At 48.2% G+C, this 22730-nt stretch overlaps 1 protein-coding gene across 1 annotated transcript; it reads left to right on the forward strand.

Moving 5' to 3' along the window:
• Positions 1 to 1960: 1960 nt before the first annotated feature.
• Positions 1961 to 22479, forward strand: LOC137632498 (golgin subfamily A member 6-like protein 1). Its single transcript, XM_068364465.1, has 3 exons — positions 1961 to 4288; positions 4997 to 5182; positions 22300 to 22479. Exons 1-3 carry the CDS (start codon positions 1961 to 1963, stop codon positions 22477 to 22479), a joined length of 2694 nt encoding a protein of 897 aa, XP_068220566.1.
• Positions 22480 to 22730: the final 251 nt, after the last annotated feature.

Below are 22730 nucleotides of genomic sequence, written 5' to 3' on the forward strand. Positions count from 1 at the left end.
TTTTGTGTAAAGTTTCTCACAAACAAATAAATAAACATCAAGGGTGAATACATACGGCGAAAGCAAATTGACAATAAAAGCAGTCCAGAAAAAGATGGACAAGAAACAGCTCACAAGCACACACACACACACACATACACACACACACACACACACACACACACCCAGACCCAGATTCCTCGGACCTTGTGTCTGGACGGGGCCCTCTTAGACCTTCCCAAAAAGCTCAGAGTTAAGGAAAGGTTAGATGTCTATCAGTCCTGGGTTCGCAAACACCTGCCTTTGATGATGGTCAGGTGGACGAGGTGACTTCGAAGGAGAAGGAGTTCAAGTCGTGTCGCCATATCTTACATTTTTATCTCGCCATTGTTCTTGTGATGGGGGAAAACGCCGTAGCGCCCAACTGTAGAATACAACATTTTTGGTACTGTATGATGTATATTAACACACACACACACACACTCATATATATATATATATATATATATATATATATATATATATATATATATATATATATATATATATATATATATATATATATATATATATATATATATGTGTGTGTGTGTGTGTGTGTGTGTGTGTGTGTGTGTAATCATCATCTTCATCTCCTCCTACGCCTATTGACGCAAAGGGCCTCTGTTAAATTTCGCCAGTCATCTCTATCCTGAGCTTTTAAATCAATAATTCTCCAATCGTCCTATCCTATTTCACGCTTCATAGTCCTCAGCCATGTAAGTCTGTGTTTTCCAACTCTTCTAGTGTCTTGTGCGTATGTGTGTGTGCGTGTGTGTGATTGCTTGTATATATAATATATATATATATATATATATATATATATATATATATATCTATATATATATATATATATATATATATATATATATATATATATACAAACACACACACACACACACACACACATATATATATATATATATATATATATATATATATATATATATATATATATATATATATATATATATTATAGCGTATGTGTGTGCGTGTGTGTGATTGCTTGTATATATATATATATATATATATATATATATATATATATATATATATATATATATATATATATATGTGTGAAATAACTGATGATATTAAATGGTGTTATTCTTGGCAAGAATAATGCACGAAGAGATTAAAGTACTGAGAGAGAGAGAGAGAGAGAGAGAGAGAGAGAGAGAGAGAGAGAGAGAGAGAGAGAGAGAGAGAGCGCTCTATCACCTAACCAGCCCCCCCCCCCCCCAAGACCCCCCCAAATCAGCTGATTGACAGCTCCCAACCGTGAGACGATATTCCCACCTGAGGAATTCCTTCAAAGATCCGGAAATGAAAGCATTATGAGCCACAAACACAACACACACGCACACACACACACACACACGCACACACACACACACAAAACATAACATATAATTGCTATTATCATAATCTACCAAAAGCGAGAGAGAGAGAGAGAGAGAGAGAGAGAGAGAGAGAGAGAGAGAGAGAGAGAGAGAGAGAGAGAGAGAGAGAACCGTCTAGAAATTCCGTCAATGGAGTTAACGATTCAAAACGTCTTCAGGGAAGTTTTCCCTTCGATATCTCTGGCAGAGATATCGAGAGAGAGAGAGAGAGAGAGAGAGAGAGAGAGAGAGAGAGAGAGAGAGAGAGAGAGGGGGGGGGAATATTATATGGAGTAATTATTTATTTTTCGGAAGAAAAGAAAGGTGAATAATAAGAGAGATAATATAAAACAAGATGAAAAAGAAGAGGAGGATGAATTTCCCTGAAGCAGTTCGAAGAGTCTTCAGAGGCTTCAAGGAATGAATGTGTGTGAGACTCGGAGCTGGGAGCGGAATCTGAGGGTCTCTGGGAGTTCACCTTCTGCTTCTTTTTTTTTCAAAATAAGGTTGGTCGAAGGAGAACTATCTGGTAATCTAGCATAGATTTCATGATGTTCGGTATGTACCAAACAGCAATCAACAAAATCAGGAAAGCATTTGGAGGATTCTTCAACGCAGCTGATCTTCAGGAGCAGCATTCGGCGTGTGAGAGCTATCTCATGGATCTAGAAGGACAGATGAAGGAAATTCAGGATTCCTTCGGATTCAGGATGGTCTCTTGGCTACTGCCTAAGAGGATTGAGAACCCTGAGGGCGGGATCGGAAACGTTCCCGTCCTTCAGCGACTGTTGTCCTCCTTGCCTGTGGTCGGAGGATTTTGGAAATCACGGCAGGATCTTCAGTTGTGTCAACTGAAGGTCCAGACTATGGAACGGAATATGGAAACGCTCAAGGCTGATACTAAACCTTTTGAAATTCTTGGGAAATTTCTCCCAGACTTCGTCACTGGAACTGAGGATGGAACTTTTATTCCCCAAATGAGTGGTGGCAATTGGTTCCGTGTTGCTATGGTAGGTATGTTTGTGGCGGGAAACGTCTTATTATGGAAATTCTTGTCTAAAAAGGAGGAAGAAAAGGAACAAGCAGATTTAGGTGAAAATGTTCAACTGGACATGGAAAAACAAATTGAAATTTTAGACCGAGAACTGGAGAGTGCCTTGGAAGAGGTCCACTCTAGATGTCAGTTGGAATCTAAATTGGAAGAAGAAAAAAAAGAGCTGAAGGCAGAGATTCAACGTCTCTCCAACGCTATGGAAACTCTTACAAAGGATAAAGAAAATGAAATAGAAAATTTCTCAACCAAGATGCAGGATCTGCAAATTACCAACGATCAACTAAAGAGTGAACTCTCTAATAGAGACATTACAATTTGCGAGCATTTAGATAAATTATCTGAGCAGGATTACAAAATTTCTGGACTAAATGATCAATTGGAAAAAGTTCACGTGGAATATGAAGCCCGTGTTAAGAAGGAATCAAAACTTCAAGAAAAGATAGAGGATTTGAAAATAGAGACTCTAGGTCTCTCCAACGCTATGGAAACTCTTACAAAGGATAAAGAAAATGAAATAGAAAATTTCTCAACCAAGATACAGGATCTGCAAATAATCAACGATCAACTAAAGATTGAACTCTCTAATAGAGACATTACAATTTGCGAGCATTTAGATAAATTATCTGAGCAGGATTACAAAATTTCTGGACTAAATGATCAATTGGAAAAAGTTCACGTGGAATATGAAGCCCGTGTTAAGAAGGAATATAAACTCCAGGAAAAGATAGAGGATTTGAAAATAGAGACTCTAGGTCTCTCCCAAAAAATTGAAATACTTCAAGAAAAAGAAATCGAGATTGAAAAATTCTCGACTAAGTTGCAAGATATTCAGAAAACCAACGATCACCTAAATGTGGAATTATCTAAGAGGGATGAATATTTAGATAGATTAAATGAGATGGAACAAATAAATCTTGATATGTGTGACCGACTAGCAAGAGTTGAGGATGAAAAAATAGCCTCTATTCATTGGCTGCAATCAAGATTCAAGGATAAGATTGTAGAATTTGAAGAAATTATTGGAGAGATGAAAACAGAGAAAGAGAGGCTGGAGAAGAGCTTGACTGAAGCTAGAGTTAATGATTTGGTCCGGAATGGAAGGTATAACTGTCTCTTAGAGGAGTTAAAAGCTCTTAAGGATGAATATTCACATAAATTTAGTGAGATGGAGCAAAAGAATCGTGAAATGAGTGAGGAAATAGAAAAACTTGAGGGTGAAAAGGTGGCCTCTATTCATCGGTTAGAATCTGTATTTGAGAAAAAGATTGACGAACTGGAAGATACAATTGAGAAGCTCCAGAAGGAAACTTCTCCCAGTGAAGAGGAGGAGAAGGAGAAGGAGGAGGAGAAGGAGAAGGAGGAGAAAAAGGAGAAGGAGGATAAGAAGAAGAAGGAAGAGGATGAGGAGGAGAAGGAGGAGAAGAAGGAGAAGGAGGATAAGAAGAAGAAGGAAGAGGAGGAGGAGGAGAAGGAGAAGGAGAAGAAGAAGGAGGATAAGAAGAAAGAACTGAACAGACCTGGAACGAGAAAAGTGAGACTTAACAGGTCAGGTTTGGAAATCTTGACCGAGATGGATGGACAGAAGGATGTCCAAAAGGATGTCAGTGTCAATGAAGAGGAAGTCAAAGTAGTTCAGGCAGCAGAGGACCTGGATTCCAACGGACACAAGGAGGAGAAGGAGGTCGTTGGAGGGCCATCTGGTGTGGGTCAGTTGCTGAGCTGGCTGCTAGCCGCCAAAGAGGCTCTCCCTGACAACCATCACAAGGAAGAGCAGAAGCTCCAGAAGGAAACTTCTCCCAGTGAAGAGGAGGAGAAGGAGGAGGAGGAGGAGGAGGAGGAGAAGGATGAGGAGGAGAAGGAGGATAAGAAGAAGGAAGAGGAGGAGAAGGAGGAGGAGAAGGAGGAGGAGAAGGAGAAGGAGAAGGAGGATAAGAAGAAAGAACTGAACAGACCTGGAACGAGAAAAGTGAGACTTAACAGGTCAGGTTTGGAAATCTTGACCGAGATGGATGGAGAGAAGGAAGATGTCCAAAAGGATGTCAGTGTCAATGAAGAGGAAGTCAAAGTAGTTCAGGCAGCAGAGGACCTGGATTCCAACGGACACAAGGAGGAGAAGGAGGTCGTTGGAGGGCCATCTGGTGTGGGTCAGTTGCTGAGCTGGCTGCTAGCCGCCAAAGAGGCTCTCCCTGACAACAACCACAAGGAAGAGCAGAAGCTCCAAAAGGAAACTTCTCCCAGTAAAGAGGAGGAGAAGGAGGAGGAGGAGGAGAAGGAGAAGGAGAAGGAGGATAAGAAGAAGAAGGAAGAGGAGGAGGAGGAGAAGGAGGAGGAGAAGAAGGAGAAGGAGGATAAGAAGAAAGAACTGAACAGACCTGGAACGAGAAAAGTGAGACTTAACAGGTCAGGTTTGGAAATCTTGACCGAGATGGATGGACAGAAGGAAGATGTCCAAAAGGATGTCAGTGTCAATGAAGAGGAAGTCAAAGTAGTTCAGGCAGTAGAGGACCTGGATTCCAACGGACATAAGGAGGAGTAGGAGGTCGTTGGAGGGCCATCTGGTGTGGGTCAGTTGCTGAGCTGGCTGCTAGCCGCCAAAGAGGCTCTCCCTGACAACAACCACAAGGAAGAGCAGAAGCTCCAGAAGGAAACTTCTCCCAGTAAAGAGGGGGAGAAGGAGGAGGAGAAGGAGAAGGAGGAGAAGAAGGAGAAGGAGGATAAGAAGAAGAAGGAGAGGATGAGGAGAGAAGGAGGAGGAGAGGATGAGGAGGAGAAGGAGGAGAAGAAGGAGAAGGAGGATAAGAAGAAGGAGAGGAGGAGGAGGAGAAGGAGAAGGAGAAGGAGAAGAAGAAGGAGGATAAGAAGAAAGAACTGAACAGACCTGGAACGAGAAAAGTGAGACTTAACAGGTCAGGTTTGGAAATCTTGACCGAGATGGATGGAGAGAAGGAAGATGTCCAAAAGGATGTCAGTGTCAATGAAGAGGAAGTCAAAGTAGTTCAGGCAGCAGAGGACCTGGATTCCAACGGACACAAGGAGGAGAAGGAGGTCGTTGGAGGGCCATCTGGTGTGGGTCAGTTGCTGAGCTGGCTGCTAGCCGCCAAAGAGGCTCTCCCTGGCAACAACCACAAGGAAGAGCAGAAGCTCCAGAAGGAAACTTCTCCCAGTGAAGAGGAGGAGAAGGAGGGGGAGAAGGAGAAGGAGGAGAAGAAGGAGAAGGGGGATAAGAAGAAGAAGGAAGAGGATGAGGAGGAGGAGGAGAAGGAGGAGGAGGAGAAGGAGGAGGAGAGGAGGAGGAGGAGAAGAGAAGGAGGAGGAGGAGGAGGATAAGAAGAAGAAGGAAGAGGATGAGGAGGAGAAGGAGGAAGAGAAAGGAGGAGGAGGAGGAGGAGGAGGAGGAGAAGGGGGAGGAGAAGGAGAAGGAGGAGAAGAAGAAGGAGGAGAAGGAGGAGAAGAAGAAGGAGGAGAAGGAGGAGGTGAAGGAGGAGAAAATTGCAGAGAAAAAACCTGCTCGCAAACTTATCGTTTTTGACCTGGAACCTGAGAAGCCCAAAAGGGTCTTCTCATCTCACATCACCTTCCAAGGTGCAAAGGTTGGAGCTAACCCCACAAGGGACTATGCCCTAAAGGGGCACGTGACTGTCGCCTTGGATGTCCCAAGGAGGTTCCACAGAGCCATATATGGAGTGGAAGGAAAGACGCTGAGGGAAATCACCCGGCAGAGTGGCGTCAGCTCCATAGATATGCCAAGAAGGCATGAATACAGTAACTTGATCAGTATCAGTGGTACCATTGGGTATGTTCAATTAGCAGCTGATATTATCGATAAGATTCTGAGGAGACTTCCCGATTATTAAATACTTCAATCAGGATAAAAAAAATCTAGAAAAAAATGAAAAAAAAAAAAAAAGTGATGAGGCTCGGCTTAACCGCCCGGCCAAAGTGATGAGGCTCGGCTTAACCGCCCGGCCAACTGATGCGGCTCGGCTTAACCGCCCGGCCAAAGTGATGAGGCTCGGCTTAACCGCCCGGCCAAAGTGATGAGGCTCGGCTTAACCGCCCGGCCAACTGATGCGGCTCGGCTTAACCGCCCGGCCAAAGTGATGAGGCTCGGCTTAACCGCCCGGCCAAGTGATGAGGCTCGGCTTAACCGCCCGGCCAAAGTGATGAGGCTCGGCTTAACCGCCCGGCCAACTGATGCGGCTCGGCTTAACCGCCCGGCCAACTGATGAGGCTCGGCTTAACCGCCCGGCCAAAGTGATGAGGCTCGGCTTAACCGCCCGGCCAAAGTGATGAGGCTCGGCTTAACCGCCCGGCCAAAGTGATGAGGCTCGGCTTAACCGCCCGGCCAACTGATGCGGCTCGGCTTAACCGCCCGGCCAACTGATGAGGCTCGGCTTAACCGCCCGGCCAAAGTGATGAGGCTCGGCTTAACCGCCCGGCCAAGTGATGCAGCTCGGCTTAACCGCCCGGCCAACTGATGCGGCTCAGCTTAACCGCCCGGCCAACTGATGCGGCTCGGCTTAACCACCCGGCCAAAGTGATGAGGCTCGGCTTAACCGCCCGGCCAACTGATGCGGCTCGGCTTAACCGCCCGGCCAACTGATGCGGCTCGGCTTAACCGCCCGGCCAACTGATGTGGCTCGGCTTAACCGCCCGGCCAAAGTGATGAGGCTCGGCTTAACCGCCCGGCCAAGTGATGAGGCTCGGCTTAACCGCCCGGCCAACTGATGCGGCTCGGCTTAACCGCCCGGCCAACTGATGCGGCTCGGCTTAACCGCCCGGCCAAAGTGATGAGGCTCGGCTTAACCGCCCGGCCAACTGATGCGGCACGGCTTAACCGCTCGGCCAACTGATGCGGCTCGGCTTAACCGCCCGGCCAAAGTGATGAGGCTCGGCTTAACCGCCCGGCCAAGTGATGAGGCTCGGCTTAACCGCCCGGCCAAAGTGATGAGGCTCGGCTTAACCGCCCGGCCAAGTGATGAGGCTCGGCTTAACCGCCCGGCCAAAGTGATGAGGCTCGGCTTAACCGCCCGGCCAAAGTGATGAGGCTCGGCTTAACCGCCCGGCCAACTGATGCGGCTCGGCTTAACCGCCCGGCCAAACTGATGAGGCTCGGCTTAACCGCCCGGCCAAGTGATGAGGCTCGGCTTAACCGCCCGGCCAAAGTGATGAGGCTCGGCTTAACCGCCCGGCCAAAGTGATGAGGCTCGGCTTAACCGCCCGGCCAAAGTGATGAGGCTCGGCTTAACCGCCCGGCCAAAGTGATGAGGCTCGGCTTAACCGCCCGGCCAAAGTGATGAGGCTCGGCTTAACCGCCCGGCCAACTGATGCGGCTCGGCTTAACCGCCCGGCCAAAGTGATGAGGCTCGGCTTAACCGCCCGGCCAAGTGATGAGGCTCGGCTTAACCGCCCGGCCAAAGTGATGAGGCTCGGCTTAACCGCCCGGCCAACTGATGCGGCTCGGCTTAACCGCCCGGCCAACTGATGCGGCTCGGCTTAACCGCCCGGCCAAAGTGATGAGGCTCGGCTTAACCGCCCGGCCAAACTGATGAGGCTCGGCTTAACCGCCCGGCCAACTGATGAGGCTCGGCTTAACCGCCCGGCCAATTGATGAGGCTCGGCTTAACCGCCGGCCTAAAGTGATGAGGCTCGGCTTAACCGCCCGGCCAACTGATGAGGCTCGGCTTAACCGCCCGGCCAACTGATGAGGCTCGGCTTAACCGCCCGGCCAACTGATGAGGCTCGGCTTAACCGCCCGGCCAACTGATGAGGCTCGGCTTAACCGCCCGGCCAACTGATGAGGCTCGGCTTAACCGCCCGGCCAACTGATGAGGCTCGGCTTAACCGCCCGGCCAACTGATGAGAGGCTCGGCTTAACCGCCCGGCCAACTGATGAGGCTCGGCTTAACCGCCCGGCCAACTGATGAGGCTCGGCTTAACCGCCCGGACCAACTGATGCGGCTCGGCTTAACCGCCCGGCCAACTGATGAGGCTCGGCTTAACCGCCCGGCCAACTGATGAGGCTCGGCTTAACCGCCCGGCCAACTGATGAGGCTCGGCTTAACCGCCCGGCCAACTGATGAGGCTCGGCTTAACCGCCCGGCCAACTGATGAGGCTCGGCTTAACCGCCCGGCCAACTGATGCGGCTCGGCTTAACCGCCCGGCCAACTGATGAGGCTCAGCTTAACCGCCCGGCCAACTGATGAGGCTCGGCTTAACCGCCCGGCCAAAGTGATGAGGCTCGGCTTAACCGCCCGGCCAACTGATGCGGCTCGGCTTAACCGCCCGGCCAACTGATGAGGCTCGGCTTAACCGCCCGGCCAACTGATGAGGCTCGGCTTAACCGCCCGGCCAACTGATGCGGCTCGGCTTAACCGCCCGGCCAACTGATGAGGCTTGGCTTAACCGCCCGGCCAACTGATGAGGCTCGGCTTAACCGCCCGGCCAAAGTGATGAGGCTCGGCTTAACCGCCCGGCCAACTGATGAGGCTCGGCTTAACCGCCCGGCCAACTGATGAGGCTCGGCTTAACCGCCCGGCCAAAGTGATGAGGCTCGGCTTAACCGCCCGGCCAACTGATGAGGCTCGGCTTAACCGCCCGGCCAAAGTGATGAGGCTCGGCTTAACCGCCCGGCCAACTGATGCGGCTCGGCTTAACCGCCCGGCCAACTGATGAGGCTTGGCTTAACCGCCCGGCCAAAGTGATGAGGCTCGGCTTAACCGCCCGGCCAAAGTGATGAGGCTTGGCTTAACCGCCCGGCCAACCGATGAGGCTCGGCTTAACCGCCCGGCCAACCGATGAGGCTCGGCTTAACCGCCCGGCCAACTGATGAGGCTCGGCTTAACCGCCCGGCCAAAGTGATGAGGCTCGGCTTAACCGCCCGGCCAAAGTGATGAGGCTCGGCTTAACCGCCCGGCCAAAGTGATGAGGCTCGGCTTAACCGCCTGGCCAAAGTGATGAGGCTCGGCTTAACCGCCCGGCCAAAATGATGAGGCTCGGCTTAACCGCCCGGCCAAAGTGATGTGGCTCGGCTCAACCGCCCGGCCAACTGAAGAGGCGGCTTAACTGCCCGGCCAACTGAAGAGGCTCGGCTTAACCGTCCGGCCAAAGTGATGCGGCTCGGCTTAACCGCCCGGCCAACTGATGCGGCTCGGCTTAACCGCCCGGCCAACTGATGAGGCTCGGCTTAACCGCCCGGCCAACTGATGAGGCTCGGCTTAACCGCCCGGCCAACTGATGCGGCTCGGCTTAACCGCCCGGCCAACTGATGCGGCTCGGCTTAACCGCCTGGCCAACTGATGAGGCTCGGCTTAACCGCCCGGCCAAAGTGATGAGGCTCGGCTTAACCGCCCGGCCAACTTATGCGGCTCGGCTTAACCGCCCGGCCAAAGTGATGAGGCTCGGCTTAACCGCCCGGCCAACTGATGCGGCTCGGCTTAACCGCCCGGCCAACTGATGCGGCTCGGCTTAACCGCCCGGCCAACTGATGAGGCTCGGCTTAACCGCCCGGCCAAAGTGATGAGGCTCGGCTTAACCGCCCGGCCAAAGTGATGAGGCTCGGCTTAACCGCCCGGCCAAAGTGATGAGGCTCGGCTTAACCGCCCGGCCAAAGTGATGAGGCTCGGCTTAACCGCCCGGCCAAAGTGATGAGGCTCGGCTTAACCGCCTGGCCAAAGTGATGAGGCTCGGCTTAACCGCCCGGCCAAAATGATGAGGCTCGGCTTAACCGCCCGGCCAAAGTGATGTGGCTCGGCTCAACCGCCCGGCCAACTGAAGAGGCGGCTTAACTGCCCGGCCAACTGAAGAGGCTCGGCTTAACCGTCCGGCCAAAGTGATGCGGCTCGGCTTAACCGCCCGGCCAAAGTGATGTGGCTCGGCTCAACCGCCCGGCCAACTGAAGAGGCGGCTTAACTGCCCGGCCAACTGAAGAGGCTCGGCTTAACCGTCCGGCCAAAGTGATGCGGCTCGGCTTAACCGCCCGGCCAACTGATGCGGCTCGGCTTAACCGCCCGGCCAACTGATGAGGCTCGGCTTAACCGCCCGGCCAACTGATGAGGCTCGGCTTAACCGCCCGGCCAACTGATGCGGCTCGGCTTAACCGCCCGGCCAACTGATGCGGCTCGGCTTAACCGCCTGGCCAACTGATGAGGCTCGGCTTAACCGCCCGGCCAAAGTGATGAGGCTCGGCTTAACCGCCCGGCCAACTTATGCGGCTCGGCTTAACCGCCCGGCCAAAGTGATGAGGCTCGGCTTAACCGCCCGGCCAACTGATGAGGCTCGGCTTAACCGCCCGGCCAAAGTGATGAGGCTCGGCTTAACCGCCCGGCCAAAGTGATGAGGCTCGGCTTAACCGCCCGGCCAAAGTGATGAGGCTCGGCTTAACCGCCCGGCCAAAGTGATGAGGCTCGGCTTAACCGCCCGGCCAAAGTGATGAGGCTCGGCTTAACCGCCCGGCCAAAGTGATGAGGCTCGGCTTAACCGCCCGGCCAAAGTGATGAGGCTCGGCTTAACCGCCCGGCCAAAGTGATGAGGCTCGGCTTAACCGCCCGGCCAAAGTGATGAGGCTCGGCTTAACCGCCCGGCCAAAGTGATGAGGCTCGGCTTAACCGCCCGGCCAAAGTGATGAGGCTCGGCTTAACCGCCCGGCCAAAATGATGAGGCTCGGCTTAACCGCCCGGCCAAAGTGATGTGGCTCGGCTCAACCGCCCGGCCAACTGAAGAGGCGGCTTAACTGCCCGGCCAACTGAAGAGGCTCGGCTTAACCGTCCGGCCAAAGTGATGCGGCTCGGCTTAACCGCCCGGCCAACTGATGCGGCTCGGCTTAACCGCCCGGCCAACTGATGAGGCTCGGCTTAACCGCCCGGCCAACTGATGAGGCTCGGCTTAACCGCCCGGCCAACTGATGCGGCTCGGCTTAACCGCCCGGCCAACTGATGCGGCTCGGCTTAACCGCCTGGCCAACTGATGAGGCTCGGCTTAACCGCCCGGCCAAAGTGATGAGGCTCGGCTTAACCGCCCGGCCAACTTATGCGGCTCGGCTTAACCGCCCGGCCAAAGTGATGAGGCTCGGCTTAACCGCCCGGCCAACTGATGCGGCTCGGCTTAACCGCCCGGCCAACTGATGCGGCTCGGCTTAACCGCCCGGCCAACTGATGAGGCTCGGCTTAACCGCCCGGCCAAAGTGATGAGGCTCGGCTTAACCGCCCGGCCAAAGTGATGAGGCTCGGCTTAACCGCCCGGCCAAAGTGATGAGGCTCGGCTTAACCGCCTGGCCAAAGTGATGAGGCTCGGCTTAACCGCCCGGCCAAAATGATGAGGCTCGGCTTAACCGCCCGGCCAAAGTGATGTGGCTCGGCTCAACCGCCCGGCCAACTGAAGAGGCGGCTTAACTGCCCGGCCAACTGAAGAGGCTCGGCTTAACCGTCCGGCCAAAGTGATGCGGCTCGGCTTAACCGCCCGGCCAACTGATGCGGCTCGGCTTAACCGCCCGGCCAACTGATGAGGCTCGGCTTAACCGCCCGGCCAACTGATGAGGCTCGGCTTAACCGCCCGGCCAACTGATGCGGCTCGGCTTAACCGCCCGGCCAACTGATGCGGCTCGGCTTAACCGCCTGGCCAACTGATGAGGCTCGGCTTAACCGCCCGGCCAAAGTGATGAGGCTCGGCTTAACCGCCCGGCCAACTTATGCGGCTCGGCTTAACCGCCCGGCCAAAGTGATGAGGCTCGGCTTAACCGCCCGGCCAACTGATGCGGCTCGGCTTAACCGCCCGGCCAACTGATGCGGCTCGGCTTAACCGCCCGGCCAACTGATGAGGCTCGGCTTAACCGCCCGGCCAAAGTGATGAGGCTCGGCTTAACCGCCCGGCCAAAGTGATGAGGCTCGGCTTAACCGCCCGGCCAAAGTGATGAGGCTCGGCTTAACCGCCCGGCCAAAGTGATGAGGCTCGGCTTAACCGCCCGGCCAAAGTGATGAGGCTCGGCTTAACCGCCTGGCCAAAGTGATGAGGCTCGGCTTAACCGCCCGGCCAAAATGATGAGGCTCGGCTTAACCGCCCGGCCAAAGTGATGTGGCTCGGCTCAACCGCCCGGCCAACTGAAGAGGCGGCTTAACTGCCCGGCCAACTGAAGAGGCTCGGCTTAACCGTCCGGCCAAAGTGATGCGGCTCGGCTTAACCGCCCGGCCAAAGTGATGTGGCTCGGCTCAACCGCCCGGCCAACTGAAGAGGCGGCTTAACTGCCCGGCCAACTGAAGAGGCTCGGCTTAACCGTCCGGCCAAAGTGATGCGGCTCGGCTTAACCGCCCGGCCAACTGATGCGGCTCGGCTTAACCGCCCGGCCAACTGATGAGGCTCGGCTTAACCGCCCGGCCAACTGATGAGGCTCGGCTTAACCGCCCGGCCAACTGATGCGGCTCGGCTTAACCGCCCGGCCAACTGATGCGGCTCGGCTTAACCGCCTGGCCAACTGATGAGGCTCGGCTTAACCGCCCGGCCAAAGTGATGAGGCTCGGCTTAACCGCCCGGCCAACTTATGCGGCTCGGCTTAACCGCCCGGCCAAAGTGATGAGGCTCGGCTTAACCGCCCGGCCAACTGATGAGGCTCGGCTTAACCGCCCGGCCAAAGTGATGAGGCTCGGCTTAACCGCCCGGCCAAAGTGATGAGGCTCGGCTTAACCGCCCGGCCAAAGTGATGAGGCTCGGCTTAACCGCCCGGCCAAAGTGATGAGGCTCGGCTTAACCGCCCGGCCAAAGTGATGAGGCTCGGCTTAACCGCCCGGCCAAAGTGATGAGGCTCGGCTTAACCGCCCGGCCAAAGTGATGAGGCTCGGCTTAACCGCCCGGCCAAAGTGATGAGGCTCGGCTTAACCGCCCGGCCAAAGTGATGAGGCTCGGCTTAACCGCCTGGCCAAAGTGATGAGGCTCGGCTTAACCGCCCGGCCAAAATGATGAGGCTCGGCTTAACCGCCCGGCCAAAGTGATGTGGCTCGGCTCAACCGCCCGGCCAACTGAAGAGGCGGCTTAACTGCCCGGCCAACTGAAGAGGCTCGGCTTAACCGTCCGGCCAAAGTGATGCGGCTCGGCTTAACCGCCCGGCCAACTGATGCGGCTCGGCTTAACCGCCCGGCCAACTGATGAGGCTCGGCTTAACCGCCCGGCCAACTGATGAGGCTCGGCTTAACCGCCCGGCGAACTGATGCGGCTCGGCTTAACCGCCCGGCCAACTGATGCGGCTCGGCTTAACCGCCTGGCCAACTGATGAGGCTCGGCTTAACCGCCCGGCCAAAGTGATGAGGCTCGGCTTAACCGCCCGGCCAACTTATGCGGCTCGGCTTAACCGCCCGGCCAAAGTGATGAGGCTCGGCTTAACCGCCCGGCCAACTGATGCGGCTCGGCTTAACCGCCCGGCCAACTGATGCGGCTCGGCTTAACCGCCCGGCCAACTGATGAGGCTCGGCTTAACCGCCCGGCCAAAGTGATGAGGCTCGGCTTAACCGCCCGGCCAAAGTGATGAGGCTCGGCTTAACCGCCCGGCCAAAGTGATGAGGCTCGGCATAACCGTCCGGCCAACTTATGAGGCTCGGCTTAACCGCCCGGCCAACTGATGAGGCTCGGCTTAACCGCCCGGCCAACTGATGAGGCTCGGCTTAACCGCCCGGCCAAAGTGATGAGGCTCGGCTTAACCGCCCGGCCAACTGATGCGGCTCGGCTTAACCGCCTGGCCAACTGATGAGGCTCGGCTTAACCGCCCGGCCAACTGATGAGGCTCGGCTTAACCGCCCGGCCAAAGTGATGAGGCTCGGCTTAACCGCCCGGCCAACTGATGAGGCTCGGCTTAACCGCCCGGCCAAAGTGATGAGGCTCGGCTGAACCGCTCGGCCAACTGATGAGGCTCGGCTTAACCGCCCGGCCAAAGTGATGAGGCTCGGCTTAACCGCCCGGCCAACTGATGAGGCTCGGCTTAACCGCCCGGCCAACTGATGCGGCTCGGCTTAACCGCCCGGCCAACTGATGAGGCTCGGCTTAACCGCCCGGCCAACTGATGAGGCTCGGCTTAACCGCCCGGGCAAAGTGATGAGGCTCGGCTTAACCGCCCTGCCAACTGATGCGGCTCGGCTTAACCGCCCGGCCAACTGATGAGGCTCGGCTTAACCACCCGGCCAAAGTGATGAGGCTCGGCTTAACCGCCCGGCCAACTGATGAGGCTCGGCTTAACCGCCCGGCCAACTGATGAGGCTCGGCTTAACCGCCCGGCCAACTGATGCGGCTCGGCTTAACCGCCCGGCCAACTGATGAGGCTCGGCTTAACCGCCCGGCCAAAGTGATGAGGCTCGGCTTAACCGCCCGGCCAAAGTGATGAGGCTCGGCTTAACCGCCCGGCCAAAGTGATGAGGCTCGGCTTAACCGCCCGGCCAAAGTGATGAGGCTCGGCTTAAACGCCCGGCCAAAAACCTGATTAATTTTGAATCGTTCAGACTTTAGATAAAAAAAAAAAAAAAAGAGGAAGGAAGGAAGGAGGGTCGTGGGAACCAAGCCTGCTAACATTGAAGTAGGCAAAACCCACCTGATGAGCCCTTTGGTCAGGGCGAAACCCTTAGGCATCGACCACACCGGGAGCGACTAGCGGCGAGGTTAGAGGCAAGAGGTTCCAGCGGCAAATTGAAGCCTATGGTATCGTATGCGGGTGGCGACATATATATATATATATATATATATATATATATATATATATATATATATATATATATATATATATATATATATATATATATATATATAAAACACAAAGAATCTAAGAGGGAGTATTGAAATTTCACATGTAAAAAAACAAACAATATATCTTATGTAAATACTAGTTCATTCTGGAATAAAAGGAACAATGATTTTACGTGAACTTTATCATATTTGAAGTAATTATAATGGCTGGTAAGAGAGAGTATGAGGTTCTCTATAGTTGTCTATATATACTGTATATATATATATATATATATATATATATATATATATATATATATATATATATATATATATATATATATATATATATATATATATATATATATATATATATATATATATATATATGCATATATATAGTTGTCTATATATATATATATATATATATATATATATATATATATATATATATATATATATATATATATATATAATATCGGGTTTAGATAAGTAAATTTTTACCACAGAATCAAACTCAAAATTAATTATAAAGGATAAATGTTTAGATTATGCACAAATAAACTAGGATTCTAACATTATAAAATAATAATAATAATAATAGTAATGGCTGCATCGGCAGAGTTTATTTTCTTATTCAATTCTTCTATTTTCCGGATAATTCTCTTCTCTAGAGCGCTGCAATCAGCCAGCAGACTTGAAAAATTCATCAGTCAGGTGAATGACAAAATCGGGAAGACTTTTCAATTATATTCTCACAAAATACAAGTAAAACTTTTGGTACAAAATAGTAAAAACTACGACGCGTTTCGAGGATAAGTCCTTCCTCGTCTTCAGGTAGAGAGTGAGGTGGATGCTGCAGTCGGGTGGTATACATACCCAGGATCAGGATTACAGGTGAGGGGGCTCGAATTTTCATTGGTTTTCATTGGTTGATCGGAGCTGGTATGGTATGGTGTCTGGTGTACGGCGATCTCGGCCGGGAATACCAGTCTGTGACGTCATCGGGGGACCTGAATTTTGATTGGCTGAGTCGCGCTCTGAGCTGGCTCAGAGCGCGCCTCAGCCAATCAAAATTCAGGTCCCCCGATGACGTCACAGACTGGTATTCCCGGCCGAGATCGCCGTACACCAGACACCATACCATACCAGCTCCGATCAACCAATGAAAACCAATGAAAATTCGAGCCCCCTCACCTGTAATCCTGATCCTGGGTATGTATACCACCCGACTGCAGCATCCACCTCACTCTCTACCTGAAGACGAGGAAGGACTTATCCTCGAAACGCGTCGTAGTTTTTACTATTTTGTACCAAAAGTTTTACTTGTATTTTGTGAGAATATAATTGAAAAGTCTTCCCGATTTTGTCATTCACCTGACTGATGAATTTTTCAAGTCTGCTGGCTGATTGCAGCGCTCTAGAGAAGAGAATTATCCGGAAAATAGAAAAATTGGATAAGAAAATAAACTCTGCCGATGCAGCCATTACTTTTAACTCAACCTGCCTAAAAGAGGGTCTCCTACCACAATAATAATAATAATAATAATAATAATAATAATAATATCTGGAAGTAGGGGAATCTCTGAGTATCTGGATTCACCAACTCCTTCCAACATCTTTCTTCATCTGTCAACAAAGGCTGAAGGGGGAGGAGCTTTGCCCAGAAATATAAATCCAATCCTCTTCTAGCTTTCGAGTGTTGGAAGGGGCGTATGAGAACTTCCAACAAAACATGCCTAGAACATATCGTTCAACCGTTCTTTTGAAGAACGACATTGTCGAAACGAAACGTGCTAACTGTATTGGGGGCTAATAGCCTGGAGTGAAGAGAGCCCCAGGTCGAGTTGCTGTCCAGTCGATCTCTGTGTGTGTGTGTCTTTGTCACCCACTCCTTGGTCTGTGTGTGTGTGTCTTTGTCATATACTCTGACTCCTTGGTCTGTGTGTGTGTGTGTGTGTGTGTGTCTTTGTCATCCACTCCTTCCTTTATCTATTACTGTCCCTCTCTTTTTTTCCATACTTGATTCTTTAGTTTCGCTGAATGACGGTTTTGCTTCAATAAATCATGACATTGTGCCTTTTCTTTGCAAGTAGCCACTCGTAGGGGTTCGTGTAGCAGTACCTCTCATCAACAGGATACCTGTAATGCACGTGTAATGCAATTAAGAATTTTGATAAGTTAAGGCACTCGGTATTAAGTAAGAGACAGAATGAAATACGTAAGGGTAACGAAAGAGTAGGCTTAGAGAATTTTTTTTTTTTTTTTGAAGAAATATATGTGATAGACTTGCGTCAACTGTCGAGTAATATTTGTTTTTATATATCTATGTGCTATTACTAAAACCGTAATAATTTTTGAAATGTTACTTTGAAATATTTCTGAAGCATATATGTAATAAATGAAATAGTTAATTATTACATGTTTAAAACACATGACGTAATATGTCATTATGGATGAAGATGCTAGCGTGAGATTTGCTGTAGTCATATAAAATCATAATAGGATGTACTTTGCATCCCTCGGCAATGTAACATTTTTCTGAAACGTCAACACACATGCATACCGTGTGAAAGATTGTGTCGTCACCGGATGAAAGTGTCTTCCGAGAAAGAATGTAAAGTTTCCATGTTGTGTTTAAATGCTAAGACAACTAAGCATACGATATCTGTGTTATCGATAATTTAGGCAGTTCATATCTATACTTCACCTGAATTGGTCATCCGACCAAACCAGCTCCATTACTGTGATGGAGATGTTTAACACTGTTGTTTTTAGAGAATAAACCACTTTTAAATTTACAAAGATGAACTTTATTTTCAAGACTTAACATCTCAAACAACACATACTCAATGTGTGCTTATAACAGTAGTACACTAATATATATCATTACTTGAGTCTCTCCTACAATACAGTATTTTACGTTTTCTATCGTCTCACGAGAGAAAATAATGTAGCGCAGATCCGTAATTTTTAGATCCGGTCTAAATTTATTTATAAATATATTTATATATCTGGAAAGACCTCTTGACTCTTTTACAACCTTTTCGATTTGTTTATCCCGAACAGAAAGTAGATTAATCTACACGCATAGTCCTCCATATCATCGAAGAATTGTAAGGAATGCGAATGAAGTTAAGCGGTAGTACAGTAGTACGGTAGTAATCTAATTGTGCTACATAAAGGAAGTTTGTGAAAGATGGTTAACTACAAAGAAAGGAAGGAATCGTAGGATGATAAAGAGAAATATCCTTGAGTGAAAACGGAAAGAAATAGAGTTGTAAGTAATAGTTCGGCAGCCTTTAGCCTTGCCACTGAGTGTGAGAAGTAGACTTGTTCGTTGGTAGTCGATGCAGCTTGCCTTTAAAGGTTTAAAGGCCACTCATGAATGGCAGGGGCAATGAACACTGACATTGCCCTATCGAGCAAGACAATACGCTAGAGACTGACCATACACACATATGATCAGCGCCCAAGGCCCCTTTCCACCCAAGATAGAACTAAGGAGGGCCAGACAATGGCTGCTAATGACTCAGCAGATAGACCTATAGGCTCCCCCATACCCCCATCCTTAGTTCATAAGGATAGTGAGGTTGCGTTCACCAGTCAGGGACGTTACCACATCGGCCACCTCAAATATCTTCGTTTGATTGGCCTTGATTTTAGTGCTGTCTTTGAATGTGTTAATCCTGAGGCCTTTCTTTTCAAACTCAAATAATTGATAGTAGTTGGTTATTTGGCTAAACGTTGATGAATTTTCACGTACTACATAGCAAAGAGTAGTTTTTAATGAGCAAGATAATTAGTAGGCCTATAGGAATGTGATATCTGATGTCCCTCAAGGTGGTGTCTTGGCTCATTACTTTTCATACTATATTATTATTATTATTATTATTATTATTATTATTATTATTATTATTATTATTAGCTAAGCTACAACCCTAGTTAGAAAAGCAAGATGCTATAAGCCCAAAGGCTTCAACAGGGAAAAATAGCCCAGCGAGGAAAGGAAATAAGGAAATAAATAAACGATATAAGAAATAATGATAAATTAAATTAAATATTTTAAAAACATTAATAACGTAAAACAGATATTTGATATATAAACTACAAAAGGGCTTATGTAAGCCTGTTCAACATAAAAACATTTGCTGCGAGTTTGAACTTTTGAAGTGCACCTTACGAGATACACATTGCAAAGGACGAAACAATATGAAATTATCGCTCAAATCATTTGAAAAAAAAATATTAATGCTTTTGAAATAAGGTGTTATTCTGAGAAGAAACAAAATGTTCGAACCTTAATTATTTGGGATCTTTACATGTATAATAATAATAATAATAATAATAATAATAATAATAATAATAATAATAATAATAATAATAATAATATACATCATGTTCTTAAGTCTAAAGGGGAGGAGGTGTAACTTGGAGCCAAAGGGATGATTGGGGTGACCTAGAATTTCAAGGGGATGATCTAGAGCCTTAAGGGGTGATGGGGTGTGGGTGATTTTATTCTAAGGTTGAAGGGTTGATGGGGTGACTTAGAGCTTAAGGGGTGATTGTGGTGACCTGGAACTTCAAGGGGGTGATTTAGAGCTTTAAGAGGTGTAGGTTGATTTTATTCTAAGGTTGAGGGGTAGCGGGGTGACTTAGAGCTTAAGGGGAGATTGGGGTGACCTCGAACTTCAAGGGGGTGATTTAGAGCTTTTAGGGGTGTAGGTTGATTTTATTCTAAGGTTGAGGGGTAGCGGGGTGACTTAGAGCTTAAGGGGAGATTGGGGTGACCTCGAACTTCAAGGGGGTGATTTAGAGCTTTTAGGGGTGTAGGTTGATTTTATTCTAAGGTTGAGGGGTAGCAGGGTGACTTAGAGCTTAAGGGGAGATTGGGGTGACCTCGAACTTCAAGGGGGTGATTTAGAGCTTTAAGAGGTGTAGGTTGATTTTATTCTAAGGTTGAAGGGTAGCGGGGTGACTTAGAGCTTAATGGGAGATTGGGGTGACCTCGAACTTCAAGGGGGTGATTTAGAGCTTTAAGAGGTGTAGGTTGATTTTATTCTAAGGTTGAGGGGTAGCGGGGTGACTTAGAGCTTAATGGGAGATTGGGGTGACCTCGAACTTCAAGGGGGTGATTTAGAGCTTTAAGAGGTGTAGGTTGATTTTATTCTAAGGTTGAGGGGTAGCGGGGTGACTTAGAGCTTAAGGGGAGATTGGGGTGACCTCGAACTTCAAGGGGGTGATTTAGAGCTTTAAGAGGTGTAGGTAGATTTTATTCTAAGGTTGAAGGGTAGCGGGGTGACTTAGAGCTTAATGGGATATTGGGGTGACCTCGAACTTCAAGGGGGTGATTTAGAGCTTTAAGAGGTGTAGGTTGATTTTATTCTAAGGTTGAGGGGTAGCGGGGTGACTTAGAGCTTAATGGGATATTGGGGTGACCTCGAACTTCAAGGGGGTGATTTAGAGCTTTAAGGGGTGTAGGTTGATTTTATTCTAAGGTTGAGGGGTAGCGGGGTGACTTAGAGTTTAAGGGGAGATTGGGGTGACCTCGAACTTCAAGGGGGTGATTTAGAGCTTTAAGAGGTGTAGGTTGATTTTATTCTAAGGTTGAGGGGTAGCGGGGTGACTTAGAGCTTAATGGGATATTGGGATGACCTCGAACTTCAAGGGGGTGATTTAGAGCTTTAAGAGGTGTAGGTTGATTTTATTCTAAGGTTGAGGGGTGACTTAGAGCTTAATGGGATATTGGGGTGACCTCGAACTTCAAGGGGGTGATTTAGAGCTTTAAGGGGGTGATAGGGTGATTTTAGGTGGGGTGATAGTCAAATCTTGCATTAACCAGTCAGTATGACACACCTTCCACTGTCTGATTAGAATTCTCTTGCTTGAGGGTACACTCAGGAACGCTGTTCTATCTTATTTTTCTTTTTTTATAGTTTATATATAAAATGTAATTCAGTGTTGTTAATGCTTTTAAAATATTTTAATTTGATTGTATATTATTTCGTTAGTAGTTTATTTATTTCCTGATTTCTTTTCCTTGCTGGGCTATTTTTCCCTGCTGGGGCCCTTGGCCCTATAGCATCTTGTTTTTCCAACTAGGGCTATAGCTTGGCATATAATAATAATAATAGGTCATACCTTGCAATACATTGTTAGTATGCCACGCTTTACATCCAATATTTTATTTTCCTCACTGGGCTATTTTACTTTGCAATATCCAGTCAGTATGCCAACACGTAACACTTACCAATCTGATTGCTATTTCATCTCAGACCGAGTAATTTAATCATATAATTTATTCTTTATTCATATTTTCTTTCATGTCTTGAATTGATATGTAGTTTATCTTATCAGTATAAACCAAAAATACGTCAGACAAATTTTAATTCTCATGAAATCTATGTAACTGGGAGCTCGAATATGGGTAGATTGTTAGCGTGTTATATGAGTGTTTATCTTTTAAATTAAATGTAGTTTTATATGGAATGCATTACGAAAATTGGGGGAAAAATTTGGAAATGCAAAATTGCTTTATGTAGATTTTATATGTTAATGTATTAAGTGAAAATCGAAAAGGGTGGCTTCTTTAACTGATTTAATACGCTAGTTATTATTATTATTATTATTATTATTATTATTATTATTATTATTATTATTATTATTATTATTATTATTATCTAGCCTACAACTCTAGTTGGAAAAGCAGGAAGCTATAATCCCAAGGGCTCCCAACAAGGAAAATAGCTCAGTGAGGAAAGGAAAAAAAAAAGGAAATAAACCACAGGAGAAGTAATATACAAATAAAAGTAAAATATCTAAAGAACAGTAACGAATCTAAAATAAATCTTTCATATATAAGATATAAAAACTTTTAAAAAAAACCAAGAGAAATAAGATAGAATATTGTAGCTGAGTGTACCCTCAAGCAAGTTACTCTGGGGGGTATAAACTACCATTTGTCTGTGTTGTTGAGTTTTCGGTATTTTCCGTATTCCCATCTTTCTATTTCCAATTATTTAATCTTACATTGGGAATATATTACTTACGTAATTAATTTATAATCCATGTATATAATTTTTCTTATGATTGCGCCCCTCGGTAAATTAAGATATAATTTTCTTTTAAAGTTGAAATGCCTAAACTATCAGTTACCGGTCGTTGAAACAGTTCGTCTTCTAGCCAATAGGAAACGCATTAACGATGTCATAACCAATAAGAGAAGCCATTGTCAAAGAGACGTTATATTGGAGGCCTGTGATTGGTCAAGAAAAATGATCTTCTCAAATAAGGTTTCTTCACAGCTGGTTTTGACAGCCGGCTTTCTTTAGCCCTTGTGAAGTCGTCTCGTACTGACGTATGAAGGTTAGTCTTGTGGTTTCAATAATTTTTTATGCAGTTGTAATAGGTTTAGTTGGTTTTTAATTTATATGGTTTTGAACATTATAGGATCCGTGCATTAAATTTTGAGTTTTTCCGTTTCGATAATTGGATTTAAATCTATTGAGAAAATTATGTAGGAACTGCTGATATTTCAATATTTTGTATAGGTAGAATTTTATTTCGTAATTAAATAAGTCTT

The sequence above is a fragment of the Palaemon carinicauda genome, chromosome 3 (genome assembly GCF_036898095.1).
Source record: "Palaemon carinicauda isolate YSFRI2023 chromosome 3, ASM3689809v2, whole genome shotgun sequence".
Taxonomy (NCBI): Eukaryota; Metazoa; Arthropoda; class Malacostraca; order Decapoda; family Palaemonidae; genus Palaemon; species Palaemon carinicauda.